General features: G+C 40.9%; 1 protein-coding gene across 2 annotated transcripts; it reads right to left on the bottom strand.

The window, feature by feature from the left end:
* Nucleotides 1–3,920: 3,920 nt before the first annotated feature.
* On the bottom strand, nucleotides 3,921–13,968 carry det1 (DET1 partner of COP1 E3 ubiquitin ligase). Of its 2 annotated transcripts, none has more exons than XM_042496184.2 (9): nucleotides 13,666–13,968; nucleotides 12,369–12,720; nucleotides 11,389–11,655; nucleotides 11,049–11,261; nucleotides 10,500–10,723; nucleotides 7,691–7,820; nucleotides 6,964–7,154; nucleotides 5,782–5,973; nucleotides 3,921–4,788 (listed from the first exon to the last, which is right to left on the bottom strand). In XM_042496184.2, exons 2-9 carry the CDS (start codon nucleotides 12,615–12,617, stop codon nucleotides 4,599–4,601), a joined length of 1,656 nt encoding a protein of 551 aa, XP_042352118.1. In that variant the 5' UTR covers nucleotides 12,618–12,720; nucleotides 13,666–13,968; the 3' UTR covers nucleotides 3,921–4,598. The 2 variants fall into 2 exon arrangements, with proteins under 2 accessions (XP_042352118.1, XP_042352119.1); XM_042496185.2 differs by having other exon boundaries at nucleotides 13,809–13,964.
* Between the last annotated feature and the right edge of the window lie 1,716 nt (nucleotides 13,969–15,684).

The raw sequence follows: 15,684 nt of genomic DNA, 5'->3' as shown, positions 1-15,684 counted from the left end.
TAAACTATTAACATAAACTATTAACCATTGCTTCTAGCAAAAACCTTTTTTTAAAAATCTTTTATTCATTACTTTTAGCTATTTTGAATTATTATCCATTACTTTAGCACACTATTAAAAACTGTTATCTCCTACGTTTAGCAAACTATTTGTTCTTGTATCTATTTCTTTTAGCATTTTTTCAATGTCAATTGTTACTTAGAAAAATACTTGAACTTTTAACCATTGCTTCTAGCAAAAACCTTTTTTTTTAAACTTATATCCATTATTTTTACTTATTTGAATTATTATCCATTACTTTTAGCACACTATTTGAACTATTTTACATTTCTTTTAGCAAACTTTTTTAAGCGGTCATTCATTACTGTCAGGTAACTAATTAAACTGTTCACGTGTTTTCACTCTCAGTTGTAACCTGTAGTATTCAGGTGTCACAGCTGAGTCAATATGTGGATGTACAGTGATGTGATGATTTTTTTCTTTCTTATTTAGACTAAAATCCTTCCCTGGCAGCTGCAGGAGTATCGGTGTACACGTAGAACTATCTCTGGTTGAAAATCACTGCACACTGTTAAAACAGTACATAACTAACTAATCCTGTCGAAATGTGTCTTTTTCTGTTACAGAAATCTTACTTGGTACAGTGTGCAGTCCCTTTCATACAGCCTACTTGTGTTCTTTTATTTTTGGAAGTAGACACAGCTTGAATTATTATTCTTTAACCATGAAGTAGCTAATGAACAGCCTCTGAGTGGATAATGAAATGTTCCTTTTGAGACCACCGCTAATCAGTTTTACATTCATAACGTTGATCACTCTCACAATTAAATGTTCTGTTTAAAACAAAAAGTATCTTATATTGCAGATCCATAAGTGCTGTTACTATATAGGCCTAACTGTGTGTCTGTCAGTATCACCCCTGCCATCTGTGTCCTCAAAAAAGAGAACTGCAGAGCAAAAAAAAAAAAACCCAAAAAACAACCTCACACTGTGAGCCACAGTTGTTTGATTTTTTTGTGTGACTGTTCCTCGTAATTAAACGTGTTTGTGTGTGTTTAGAGACTGCTCAGAGATGGCGAATACTGCAACAGGAAGCACTTATCAGGATCGTGGCCTTTTCTGGATTGCATTGGTTGCACTGTTGCCAAGACAACAGCAATTAGAAAAGACATGGTTACCAAGCAGAGAGTGGTTATGTTTCCATGGCAACCAAGGTCAGGAAGAAGTCTCTGGGTTTACCTGATTCACAAGAATAAGACCGATAAAACATATTTGTTATTGTATTGTATGATAATATGGACAAGAAGCAGCAATTAACGGCACTAAATCTACTCAGCTTTATTAAATGTTTCTGTTTCAGTGAACTGTGACCTTTCATTTGAATTGCTTCATTATTGATTATTTTATTCCATCAGAACTGTTTTAGGGTAAATTGATCTAATTTTTTTGACACTGGAAAAAAGTGATATAGGCCTATGTAATTATATTAGGTTTCACATTAAAGGTTTTGATACTGTATATATATATATATACAGTATCAAATGTATATATATATATATATATATATATATATATATATATATATATATTCCTCTTTTTTTTCTTTTTTTAAACTCATTCAACACACTTCTTGTCACCTTTTACTCAATTCTTGCAATTTGTGGGACAATTCTTGCAGTTAGTCATTTACATTTTTCCTGTGTTTTTGAAATAAACAGATTTGCTCAGGTTTTAAAGGGTTAATTTGCTTATTAAAGGTATCTGAACACAGCATGAGAAAGCTGATGCCCAGTTTTCAAAGGGTCACCCAAAATCGCTAAAAAATTGTTTTTTAAAAAAATCATACTATAGCATGTCGTAGGGAGTCTCAACAGCTAAGGCTTTTTACATTTCACATTTACTGCAGAAAACTGAAAACAAATCTCATCCCGAGCAGCATTCGATTGGGTAAAAACATAAAAAAAAACTTGTTCTTGAGCCATGAACATATGACAGGAAGCAATATTAATTCACCTCTTCCCCGACACTTAAACATACACAATCACGCAAATTTCCTACAGGCAGTCTGTTAGTCAAAAGGAGGACAACAGACAATGTGTCCTGCTGCGGGCGCTTCCTGTAATTAGTTGATTATCACAGCATGTTGTTACAAACCAGCTTACACAAACACACGATAATGACCATGACATAACGTGGCCTCCTTAAGCTTCGATTTACCAGATAGTATTTACTGTCCTTATGCTAAACTAACCAGCTGAACGAGTCTCTGGCACCACATCGACCCCCACGTCTGCCTCCCTACGTCTTGTTTTGTCACCCTCTCGTCCCTCGCCATGTTTCATCTCTCCATCATCTTTTCATCCGTAAACACCTTCTTCCCCATGCCTTAAACCCCTGTTAGTCTGTCTCTCAGAAACACGCACACCTCCCAGGTCCACTGTAGTGTGTAACCAGAGGCTACGAGAACACTTAATCCCTCAGCACCTGCTGTCCATGACCTCTTGCAGCTGCTTGGGCGTGTGTGTTTCTGCCTTTATGCCCATTTATTAAAGATGTGTGCCTGCTCGTATACTGCAGACTTTGCATTCGTGTTAGGAGTGGGGGGGTGTTAGCTCATTTGCATGTTTGTAGATTGGTTTATATGTGTCCTTGTTTGTTTTTAATAACACATTTTGAGCTAAGCAGATGTCCTCTGTTTTGGTCTGCAACACAGATGGACCTGATATAAAATGGCAACGTTCTGATCCTATACGCCGCAGGAGAACAGACTGCAGGGATCAGGATTCAAATTAAATATGTTGACACCGACACCGCGTCTTGTCTGCTCTCCGTGCGCGACACAGTTCTCTGCCAACATCATTTCAGGTTCATTATAAGGCTCCATTAAGATATGCAGTGAGATGTTTTTGAGAACTACTGCCTGCACAGCTAGTTAAGAGAGCGATTATTAGACAGGTTACGGGCAAGAAGCGCTGAATCTGCCGCTTGCTGAAACAAGATTTCACCCAAATGAAACAATGTCTGTAATTATTATTCTATTCCAGTGCTTTCCCACTCACAAGTGTGTGTTTAAAAGAAAAAAACAAACAAACGCCGATGCCTGCCCACATACACAGTATATGAAGAAATGTGAGAAAATACCATTTTTACCAATATATTTCCATGGTCTTTCCTTGGCTTTCAGGCGAATTTTAAAGATCATACATTCTCTGAAAACACCATCAATGTTCCTTATCAGTTCTTTATCATAACTTTAAAAAAGCTTTTTTAAATATGCATTAGCTTTTTTTTAAATAATGAATTGAACTGTTTGGGAGGGTGTGGTGCAAAAAGAGAAAGGCATGTCAAATATTCTTTTAAGCACTAGGGAGGGACCTTTTTGATTTTGGCTTTAGGAGAGGAGCTTAACATGGCTGTATTTTGTATTATTTTACTGCCGATTTTTTGTTGATTAAAAAAAAACACCATTATCACAGACAGAAACTGAAAAAAAAGAAAGACATGATCTCTGGATTTTCACATTTCCTACAGTCCTTGATCACATCATGTGTTATTATACAGGTTTAGGGAAAAAAATCCATGATATTTCCAGAACTTTATGGGTATATTTAGTTTTCCAGGCCTGGAAATTCCTATATGCAAATTCCATGGCTTTTGCTGTTTTTTAATGACCGTACAAACCCTAAAATAAAGAGGTGGGTATTTAAAGATGGGGAGCAGAATCAGTACCAGTTCTACTTCAGGTTTCTTGCCACACCGAGCTGTCCAGTAATAGATTACTCTAATATAAGGATAAAAGCCCAAAAAGACACTGAACCACAGCTTCTGTATGGGACCAACAGCTTACACTAAAATGCTAAAAAAGAAGAGTTTTCAATCTCTTCACAACCTTTTACTTTCTCGAAAAATGTATAGAGAGCAAAATTTAAACAATTTTATTGGCAGAAAATATATACAAACGGTAATATGTAAAAACGTGTAAAAACAAACACCATATAAAATTGTCTCTTTTCATCATCCATGTGAGAAAAAAAGAAAGTTAGTTAGACACCTGGTCAAGGACCAAATTGGATACGCGATTCTGATATGAATGTGCAGCTTTGAGTGCACGGCAGGAAAAAAGAAAACACCACTGGTTCCTTCTAAGAGGTCCGGCTACCTACAGCTACCACCTCCATCGCACATCAATCACTCTCTCTACATCTCCATTTACACTTATTCCAGCCTCTCCTCCCTACAGGTCCCTCTTTGTTCTGCAGAGGAAGGGGGGAAATAGGAGGAGAAGCGGCGCAGATGAAAGGAAAAAAAATTGCTGCCTTCTCGCGCAAGGGGGAGGAGTGGTGGAGGAGGAGGGAGTACTGTGTGATGGAGGGGGAAAGAGGAGAGGAGCAGAGCCTTCCATCAGGGGGAGAAAGCAGGAAGGGGACTGCTGATTTCTCTGGAGGAGGAGACGGCGACTAACAGGACAAACTGTTTTGTGCCTCCTGACAGAGGACGTGTTTGGTGTGTTGTCACCTGTAGCTGCTAACAGAAGCCCGACGGTCCTGTCATGTGACTCCAAGTGCAGGTTTAGTTTGTTGCACACATATTCAAGCTGCTCACGCACAGACATGCCTCATGTGGAAGTTGACCACGTACTCTGCGTTGGTGCGCTGGACAGAGATGGCAAAGGGTTCGAAGGGGTGGAACGTGAAGGCAACCAGACGTCGCACGGCGTGATTAACGGGCCGTCCCAGCAGGCCCGCCTGGATCTTAAACTTCAGCAGACCAGAGTCTCGCGCATAAAACCTGGCAGGTGGAGGGAGACATAGAGAGAAAGTAGCACCATTAAATTCTGTATTTAGTTCAGACCTTTGGTTTCTGCTCCAGGATGATGGAGATCCACGTTGCTGTATCTCCTTCCAGAGGAGGGAAGAAAATACGACAGGGAAAACAGGGAAGAATGCAATGAGCAGCTCGAGAAGAAATTACTCAGAAATGACCAAGAAATTAGTAAAAAGTACAAGAGAATTACCTCAAAATTTACACAAAAGAAAGAAAAAAGGTAAAAAAAAACTAAAATTAAACAGGTAAACCACTGTACTGTATAGTGAGTCACATGAAGTTAATTACACTGAAGAAGAGACTTGATGATCACTTAAATTGGGTGGGGACAAAAGCTGATATGCAGTATGAGTTATTGATTAGGGACAATTTTTCCCAAACAATTATTTTAACTTAAAACATTACTTTTTTGATGACATTTATGCAAGGAGAATTTGGCAGAACAAATATATTTAAAATAATAATAATAATAATGAAAGAGATTACCGGTTACTTTTTGATTTTTCAATGAAATGACAGGTAAAAAAAATCAGAAAATCCCATTTCAAATGTCTTTGCATTTTTAAGACTTGTATTTAAGGCATTTTAATACCAATTAACTCCTTATTTTTAGATGAATTGATTCAGTTCTTTATAAGACTTTTTTAAGGACCTGCGGGAACCCTTCCACTAAAATCTAATCAGCTCATTGTTGAGTCCAGGTGGATGTTTGTGCCAAATTTGAAGAAATTCCCTTCAGGCATTCTTGAGGTATCACATTCGTAAATTGTGCCTGCCAGACAACCGTGGCCTCGGAGGTATAAAAATCACAATATACGGACTTGCTTACAGTATGACAATATAATGTAATATTTTGAATCCTAACCCCTGTATCATGATAAATACACAGCCCGAATTATAACGTGATTCCTTGACGTCATTTAGTAAAATGCTCATTCACCCTGACTGAGTTCGTACCTGATGGGGTGATCTCCGCAGGTCTTGGGCCTCTCCATCACTGACACCCACTTGTCATCATAACTGAAGAGGGAGAGGTCGAGGTAAGGACTGCTGCTGTAGGACTGGGCGCTGATGGGCAGCTGACCCAGCAGCCGGCGCACTGCCTCTGTGTGCCCGCCGTATTTGGCGTTCACTATGGTGTCCTTGAATCTGTCACAGAGTCAAACGAGGACATCAGCACGATAACGTTAACAGCAACAGGAATCGTCATTAGCATTAGTTTCTTTGGGCGCTGTGGCCTTGATGTAAAACTTGACAGCTTCCCACAAAAGTACTTTTACGATCCTGAAGTGTTAGTCCTCTTACTTTGGTTTAAAGTTCAGAAAGGAGCGAACAGACAGTTTTCCACTGCGACTGTTTTTCTCTGGAGAGAAACGTGTTTATTCTCAGAATCTTTCAAACATACCTGACTAAATTATAGTCTCAGTACGTGCTACCACCACTCAGCAGTGACTTAATGGTGTCACTCTTTATCCTCCATCCATAATTTTAGTCTCTCCTCTCCGCTTGTTTTGTGCTCCATGCGCAATACTTAGTTTGTGACCACCTGAAACCCTGTGAACTGGGTTTATGCTCGCCAGTTGTAAGTCGTCCAAATCTGGTTTGCTGAATGCGCTCCCCAGCTTTCAATTTCTCCTCTCCTTCTCCCCAACATCAATTTTCACCACTCTAAAATCCAATTCTAAGCCCTTTGCCTCGCTCAAGCTATCGTTTTTTTCTACCCCTCCCTCAACGCCCCCTCTGTCCGGTCTTCCCGCTTCACCTTCCACAGAGGATTTTGTCACCTACGCTGGCAAGTCGAACCGCCAAATTCAATCACAGCTCCTCCAGCCGGTCTTAATGTCCCTACTCTATATCAAGATTAAGTCCTAAAACTCGTTCCTCCTCCTCCTCCTCCTCCTCCGGGCGATCACTGCTGATCCGCTTCTCCTCCTAACCACCTTTCTTCAAAATCCTCCCTGACATTTGGCTGCACATCATCAGTTTTTTTTTTCCTTCTTTCATCCCGGAAAGACCTCTGGACCCCGCTAGCAAAATTATGGTCAAACTCAAATACATTCAATTTTGTCAGAAAAAAAGGCAGTTTGAATTGAATAATTGAATTTCCTGCAGCACACATGACATTTCTCTCCTCGGTACCTTCTCTGGACCTGCCGCGCGTAGTTGTTGGACGAAGCGGAGCAGGGAAACTGGACAGCCTGGCTGTGCAGCGTGGCGTTTCTGAACAGGTCGCAGAAGTTCTCAAACAGCTCCAGCAACTGGTCGGACGTGTTCTCAAAGACGGCCAGCACCTCTGTGGACACCATGTTGTACACAACGAAGAATGACGGCTGTGGGAGAAAGGGAGGGGGTGACCATTTGGAGACTAAAAGTTTGCTGACATTTTTTCCTTGTACTGTAGGTATGTGTTTTCAAACCATGACACAATTAACGGAGGTTTTCAGGAGTGAAAGGACAGTCAGGAATGGTGAGATTTTTTTTTTAACGAGGCATTTCAGGCTTTGGCTTCTGCATGTTTATAATGAATATGAGATCGTTTCTATATTTGTTGTGAGACTAAATATATGGTGAACAAGGGGGTCAGAGTGCCGAGATTTCATGTAAACAAAACATACATTAATTAGATCTACGGGACAGAGCAGAATCTGTAAGAGAAAAGTGTCCTTGGAGACCGGAGAGAGGAATCCCTGTTATGCAGCACAACCAACAAAAGACATGAGAGAAGCAGGGGAGAGTAACAAAGAGAGCACAGGGGGGAATTCAGGTGTGTGTGTGTGTGTGTGTGTGTGTGTGTGTGTGTGTGTGTGTGTGTGTGTGTGTGTGTGTGTGTGTGTGTGTGTGTGTGTGTGTGTGTGTGTGTGTGTACCTGCGAGGGGTCGGTGACTCTGAGTGTGACCACGTCTTCGCTGGTGTATTTAATGAAGAGGTGATGTTCATCCAACAGCTGCATCTTCCACATCCTCAACCTCCTCAGCTGATCAAAAAACTGGAAGAATCTGACGACAAAACCAAGAGCCGGGTGAACTGAACACATCGCTAAATGAGCATCTGACAGCAGCACAAGATGGAAATGGTACTTTATCAACTGAAGAGCCAGTTTTGCAGTTGCCAATTTATTCATCTTTACAGCCAAATTGTAAATACGCTTATGTCTTTGAAAACTGATTATTTTTTGGATTTGGACTGTTAGTCAGCCACACTCACTGAATCACTACTCACAATTGTTTTTTCTGTCTTACAGAGAAGCAATAAACTGGAAAAAAAGACAGAATCTATGAAATTAGTCATCAGTTACAGCCCTAAAATGACACTAAATAAAATACTGTGTTGACAAATGACAGGTCAAACTATTCACCCGTAATGTCACTTACCACGTGAATTCATTTGAAACATCAAACTGGTGTCACTTTCAAGTGTTTGATGATCTTAAACTACACTGAAAATACTGTCTCAAGAGACCTAAGTATTGCAGATTAAAGTGTCTCAATGAAATTACAGTCGAGCTCTTTTACTTCAGTCATAAACACATTGTGCGCTGTATTTATTTTGCTTTGTTTATGGTGTACAGCTGGCACATATAGGACATTTCCTCTGCGGGAACTTTCTCAGGGGACTTGGGAGCAGTTTTTTCAGACTGCCCCCCCCACAGATTGTGATTTAGGGAGTCACTGCTGATTTTCAGCAGCTTTTTAGGCACCAAACATGGATTTTATGTTTCGATCGGCTGTTATGTTTCCAGTGGCTTTCAAGGCATACATTTTTTTTACTGAGACATCACTGCGTTTTCTGCAGGGACTGTGCCCCCCCAACCAGGTATTTTAAAGTATCTGCTACATAATACCGTGCAAACATAACACATCCATGGTTTGCACAAATGTATAATGTCCTAATTTTTTCTGGTGACTGAGTTGTGAATGCAGCATTTGCAGAGCTGACCGCTGATTGGTCAAACACTGACACCGCAGCAGCTACAGTTTCTCTACCGCTTCATTCACAAAACAAGGAAGTACTCTAGTATCAATATTAGTATGAGGGGTCTGGCATCTCTTCATGTTTATTCACATAAAAGACAAATTAAGGCTTTGTTGTTGGATTTCCGACAAATATGAAAAAAGGGAGAAAAAAAGAGAGAAAGAGGAGCGGAGAGAGTGAGGACGAGACCGAGAGGAAGCTGTGGTAAGCTGGGAAATAATGAAATGAGGGAGTGGGGATAAGATGGCAAAGGCAATGAAATTCATTAGTGATAGTTTCATGGCAGTTAAGTTCTAAAGCAGAAATAAGAACCATCAAACACTCTGCAGATTGTCTGTTTTGGAGAGTTTTAAGTCTTCTGCTTTCCTGCTTTTCATTTACTCATTACATCCAACTCAAGCATCTGTCATGCAACAGCAGAGACAAACAACAACCCAGTGACTCTGTGTTCTTGTTTCCTTCTGTATATAAAAATAGCCACAAAAAATGTGGCTATTTTTATATCCTTGATTGGACTCAACTGACTGACCTTTACTGTTCTTCAGTTATGACAGAAACAAAAAACAGGAAAGCACAACACAGACTTTTAAGCCGTGTTTCCATGAAAACTCTCAATATAGTACCAGAAGTACCCCCTATGAAGAGGTTCCTAAACCCTGGATCTGTTTAGCATTTCCGCCGCAGACAGTACTCTTTTATGTGGGCGGGTTGTTGTCACTCGCTGCTCCGTCCAGCAGCACTCCCTGTATTTTCTTGTTCACCGGTAATACAGATTGAAGTCTTCACACTGTTTATTGTTCACAGAACAGGGCTGCATGCCGACATTTTCAGAACAAAAAAGAGCAGGCTGGAGTGAGCGTCTCTCTTTGGGATTTGCGCATTGACTCCTTGTCAGCCAAGAGCAGGGGTTTATTCTGCCCGAGCACACCGATCTAGGATCCAACAGTCCGACAAGTTTTTTTCTTCGAGTGAGGAGATTCCAGCTTAAAAATTTCCAGCAATCGACTCAGTGAATTAAATGATTTTTTTCTCGGTATACAGCAGCTGCCAGAGGCTGAAAACAACCTTTTATTTTATAGTTATAGTTTCCTAATGTACAAAAAACTCCTCACAGCAGGAACAGTGGTTAAACCAGTCACAGCTCAGCTCTGAGTGTTGATTCTCTACTGACCAATGAACACACTGCAATGTTTCTAGCTCAACCTTTTAGTACCGGATCAGTGTGCTAGGAACCCCATGCAGAGGGGTGACCCAAAAATGGGAACCGTTCAGAAGGAAGTAAAGGTGCCATCCACAGCTTTTCACAATGGAAATGCAAAAAATGTGTACTGAACAGAATCCAATCGACGAAAGGAGTTCTTGATTTTCTTTCCCTTCCTGGTTAAACTTTATACTTAATGAAGTGAGAAATCAATTTGAAAAATTTGAATAAACTAGCTGAAGTTAAAGGTTGCTTTGCAGTGTTGCTTTGGCTCTGCTCTCTTGTTCAGACATACACTGACAGGTCAATGCAGCTCAGACGCACATACAGACCCGTCAGAGACAAGACACTAGGACTCCTAAATTAAATCTCAATAATACAGCCATGGCCTCTCTCAAAGCGATGAGGGAAACACTGAATAAGATCATCAAGTGAAAACTGTGTGTCTCATAGCTTGGTAAGTAGCAAAAAATAGATGATTTAAGTGAATGACGTTTTATACCTCCTCTTGGCGGTGGCGCTGCCGTCCTGCTCAGCCCTCCTCCAAAGGTAGACCAGCAGCCTGTGCTTGAGGGAATTGATGGTTTTGTCCGTGTAAAGGCGAGGGAAGCCCGGCTGACTCTCAGCCTGAGCCTCAGTGTAAACTGCTGAAAGAGTCAGGAGGTCGTCCTCATAACAGAACCGCCCAATAGTCCGAACATCTAGAAATGTTCCCTCTGGAGTGACCTGGAAACAGGAGAGCAAGAAAGAGAAATGAGATAAGATTAATAAAAAAGATGACGCTTGTGAATTTTATTTTGTTTATTTAAGAAGCAGTGAATTTTCAGATTGGAGTTAAACTGAGAAATATTAGAAAAATATTCTGTACATTATTAATATTATTTTAATGAAAATATACAGTCTAGTTAATTTAATTCTGATAGGATAGGGGCTTTAACGCAAAGTTCGTTGTTGTTTTTGAAAACGCCTCAGTGGCGTTCAGACACGTGCCAGAGCTGATAAAACATGAGCTTGCAGATTTGTCTGGTTTCAGGTGAGTTAATCTGCTCACCTGAAACACATGTATGGTCTGCTGCTGGACCGACAGCACAGCCAGGATGTTTCTGTAGAGGTAGAGGCCCTGGTTGTGGGACAGGATGATCTTGTCACACTTAAAGGACCTGGTGTCACACAACCTGCCGGTGTGGAGGTCGATAATGTGGAGGGAGTAGTCCTCTAGAGGAGACCGAGGGTTGGGAGTCACCGATTCGTTGTTCCGATACACCTGGAGGGAGATTAAATGTGGATGAAAGGGGCAGTTTGGGCAAAACTACATAAGTAAATATGTATTAGTTGGTCGTTTTTATTATCTCTGATTTTTACATTTGTAGTAAGTGTGATGGTGTTGTTACCTCAAAGAAATAAGGCGGCGGCTCCTCTGGGACGTACACAGCCGACCCAACAATGACGTATCTGCAGTCGTCTGTGAAAAGGCTGCACTCCCGGTTGAGGTGTTCTCCATTTGAGGCCACATTAGTGACGTGGAGCAAGGAGAAGAAGCGCTCAAACAGGCGGCCTCGGATGTTGAGGGAACGCTGGTCGTTGGCCGTTAGAAGAGTCTCTCCCTCTTGGCCCCTCAGCAGGTCCTGAGCCGCCTGGCAGCCTTGATATTCATAAATCTGTAAGAGGAACATTCCTCACATCATGTCTCGGCAAACTGGGTAGTTAGATGGACCAGTCTGTTCCAGTCAGTCTGTTCCAGTCAGTTTCTGTCCAACACTGACCCCAGTCCCGCCCACGGCAGCAGCTTTAGACTCGAGCCTGATTAAAAAACTATATTTGTACTGTGAAAATAGGCCTATAGTAGGCATTTATAGTATGCCAAAGTGCCATTTAAACACGAGACAGTTCACAACACTTTCATAAAAAATAAATAAATGAAAATTAAGTTGGTGAGACACGGACCCGATTTAAGCCCAAGGGAAAAGCGAATATATATATATATATATATATATTTTTTTTTTTCCCACACAAAAATGCATTGGGATAACCATTACATACTTAAATTGCCAACTAATTTAGCTTAATGCGCATTGTGAATGTAACAGAGCACAAAATCAATTACAAGCAATATTTCTGTGCATTTGTTATTTACACGAGCACTATGAGCAGTCAGAGGCAGGTGTAGATTTTGCCAGTACCTATGAAAAGATCAGAGCTACTAACATGTTGATGAATGCCGAAATACAACAAACGCAAAATAAATACAGTGCACACTGCAAACAATTTACATTTAAATGAGAGTCAGCATGTGGTATTTAAGGAGTTTAACTCCAATGTTATGAGGAAAATATGAGGGGTATAAGATCCTGTTAGGTTTCTACCTTCTTACCTCCAGGGAAGTCTGGTCAGAGGAGAAGGCGATGAAACAGCGTCCATCTGGCGAGAACTTCCTCAGGAAGCAGGGGGGCTTCTCCACGTTGACAACAGTGAAGTTCGGGAAAAGGTTCTGGTGGAAACATCGTACTCTGTACCAGTGAGCTCCTGGTCGACCTGAACAGATCCTGCGCCTCTCAAGACGATGAACCACGTTTTGATTCTGGATCCGTCTGGGCTTCAAGGTTGGGGTGTCCTCATCCATCGCTGTGATCGCAGATCTTAAACCCTCCTCAGAAGGTCGTTAGACAGACGGCCAGAACGGTGAAACGACTACATCACAAGTGCAGTCCGGTTACTGGTGTTTTCTGTAGAGAGTGAGAGAGAAGAAAAATTAAGAGCTTAGTTTTGAACTTAAATACTTGTAGTCTGTTACAACTGTTACCATGTCACCAATGAATATATAGGATATAGAACAAATAGGATATTTCCAGGATTTTTGACATTTCTAAGATTTTAGTATGTTTCAAGGATTTGAGGACATTTCTAGGAATACAGACCATTTCAAGGACCTTGGGTGTTTCCAGGCTTTTAGGATGTTTCAAGGATTTTAGGAGGTCTCTGGGATTTTAGGACATTTCTCAGATTTTGCGAAATTTCTCTGATTTTAGGACATAAGGGGCTTAGCTATAAGACCTCTGTCAGCAGGTGCAGGGAATCCTTCACAAGGACTTTTTTCCCCGATAAACAAGGTCTATTTTGATGCTGTTTTGTGCACTCTGGCACCAAATGTATCCTAAATGTACAGAGACAATCCCCAATGTGAGTCCCTTTATTTTTATTGTCATTTAGAAAGTGAGTGGAGGGCCAGATTTGGTCAATGGGCTGTAAATTGGGTATCATTGCAGCAGAGTCCACGACTTACAGGTTATTGGTCCCTGGTGTGAGTCAAGCTGCAAAACTACTTGATCCTACATTTCCCATAATGCAAAATAACATCATCAGGCATCATCAGGATGATTTTTTTCACTCTTCAGACAAATCCTCCAGAGCTGCAGACGACGTAATAATGCTCCACATGACCACAAAATGACCCTAATGTGTAAAGCGCGAGGAGTGTCCCTTTCATGAACATTTTAGAAACGAAATACAAACTTAAAACGTTTCTTGCTCGGTCAGATATCTGAGTCTGGTTTGCCTCTGAGCCCACTGCAAGGCTACAACCCGGCTATAGGAAGTGTGTTGCTTCAGCGACCATAAAAAACAGCTAATACTAATAACAGGAGCCACTTATACAGTCAGCTGTTACTCACTTGATTTTAAACGCCAGTCAGCTCGCTACTGGGGATCTTTTTGGCTCCTCCAAGTTCAGCTGGTTGTTAGCAGCAGCAGTTAAGTTTGACTGACGGGCTCGATAAGTTACAGTTAGCCACCGGCCGCTAATTTCTAACGTTACCTCACGTTCGTGGGGAAATGTTCAGCTTCATTTAATTCCGCAGAGTGAAGATTTAACCGTAAACTATCACGTTTGTCCAAATATCCGTCTGTCCGAGGCGTTAATGTGTCCGAAAGCCGCTATGTTTGTTGTGAGTGAGCCGCGGAGGAAACGCAGAAGAAGAAGAGGATGAGGGCAGTGCTGGACCGACGTGGAGCTCTGAGCTGCAGCGCCACCACATCCTCCTCAGGCCAAAAGTGGAACTGCAGGCTGTAAGAAATAATAATGTTTGAGACGCTGATGGCAGCTGAGAAGGCTCCCAAAATTACAAGCTGTATTGTGCAATTCAAGTGAAGATTAGGCCGATTTATCACGACATCCATGATGGGTTTAGTACTCAACTTGCTTTGCTTCAGGGGCCACTTTTGCAAATGATAGGAGACCAGGGGCTGGTTGCAGGAGCCACATACATGTTTCTAGGATTTTAGGACATATCTAAAATTTAAAGAAAGTTCTAGGATTTCAGTTTGTGGCTAGGATTTTAGGAGGTTTCTAATGATCTTAGGACATTTCTATGATATAAGGATGTTTCGAGGATTTAGGAGGACATTTCTCGGATGTCGAGATATTTCAACCATTTAAGGATGTTTCTATGATTTTAGAACATTTATAGGATTTTGTGACTTTCAAGGATTTCAGGACATTTACCATTTTAGGATTTCAAGACATTTTAGGACTTTTTGAGTATTCTAGCATTTTAGGACATTCATATGAGTTCAGGACATTTACAGGATTTTTGAGACGCATCTCAGATTTTACGACATTGCTACGATTTTGGGACATTTCTACGATTTTTGGGAAGTTTCTCAGATTTTAGGAAATTTCTAGGATTTTAGGGCCTTAGGAGGTCCTAGTTTTGCAACATATTCTCATCCCCAAGACGTCACATTTTACGGCCTTGCAGTGGACTTCTGCACATACATTCAGACAGGAAGCACTGCAGGGAGGGGGCATTGACATTGGTTAAAGAAAACACTGATATGAACCTTTATTATACAGTTATTTAAAAGTCTACCATACACCCTGCCCAAATGTAACTGAATCCAATATGCCAAAAATGTATTTCTTCACAGCCTACCGTAACATGTTACTGAATACAATGGTCAGTAGGTAATTGCAGTGCGCTGCATGTAGAGGTGACCTCACAGTGGCCACACAGTAACTAAACATACCCCTGCCGATTCCACTGAAGAGCCATTTACTGATAAGTGGGTTCTGCAGGTGCAAATTTTCCAGCAAACTCTGAACACGACTATAATTGCTCCGACTAAATTGACAGAGCAAAACAACAGACCTTCGGCTGCTGTACCCACACTGTATATAACTGTCTTGTTTGTTTAGCTTATTACATTTAATTGATTTTCTTGTAACAGCATGTAGCATAAGCAAACCCAAGACGACCTGCGTTTTGCCCCCCATAATGACGAATAATTAAATTATGATTATCCTCTTTCTTATGAGGCATGGTCTTAGGGACTGAGAATAGCACTATTAAAAGAAAAAGAATAATGCTCACAGTACTTCGGTCGTGGAAGACTGCTAATGGTTTTTTGTGTAATTATCCCTGACCATAGAGTCTCGTTTGAATGTCGTAATTTTCCATAAAAGCGCATGCAGTGGGCATAAAAGGCCAGTTTGAAAAGAAAAAATGAAGAAATGAATGAAGGGAAGGATTTGAAACTATCCACTTTAAAATCTAATGGCATTTTCCTTTTTGACTACACCTGATTAAACCTGCGCTTCAAAATAAGTGTGTGTGCGCCTTCGTGTAATATTTGTGTGCATGAGTACACACATTTAAGCTGTGCCTGCATTCATGCGTCAAGCCATGCCTCAA

This window comes from Plectropomus leopardus, chromosome 7 (genome assembly GCF_026936395.1).
Source record: "Plectropomus leopardus strain MGB_pleo_1.0 chromosome 7, ASM2693639v1, whole genome shotgun sequence".
NCBI classification, from domain to species: Eukaryota; Metazoa; Chordata; class Actinopteri; order Perciformes; family Serranidae; genus Plectropomus; species Plectropomus leopardus.
Note: the sequence above shows the minus strand (reverse complement) of the source record. Positions and strands in the feature narration are given on the sequence as shown.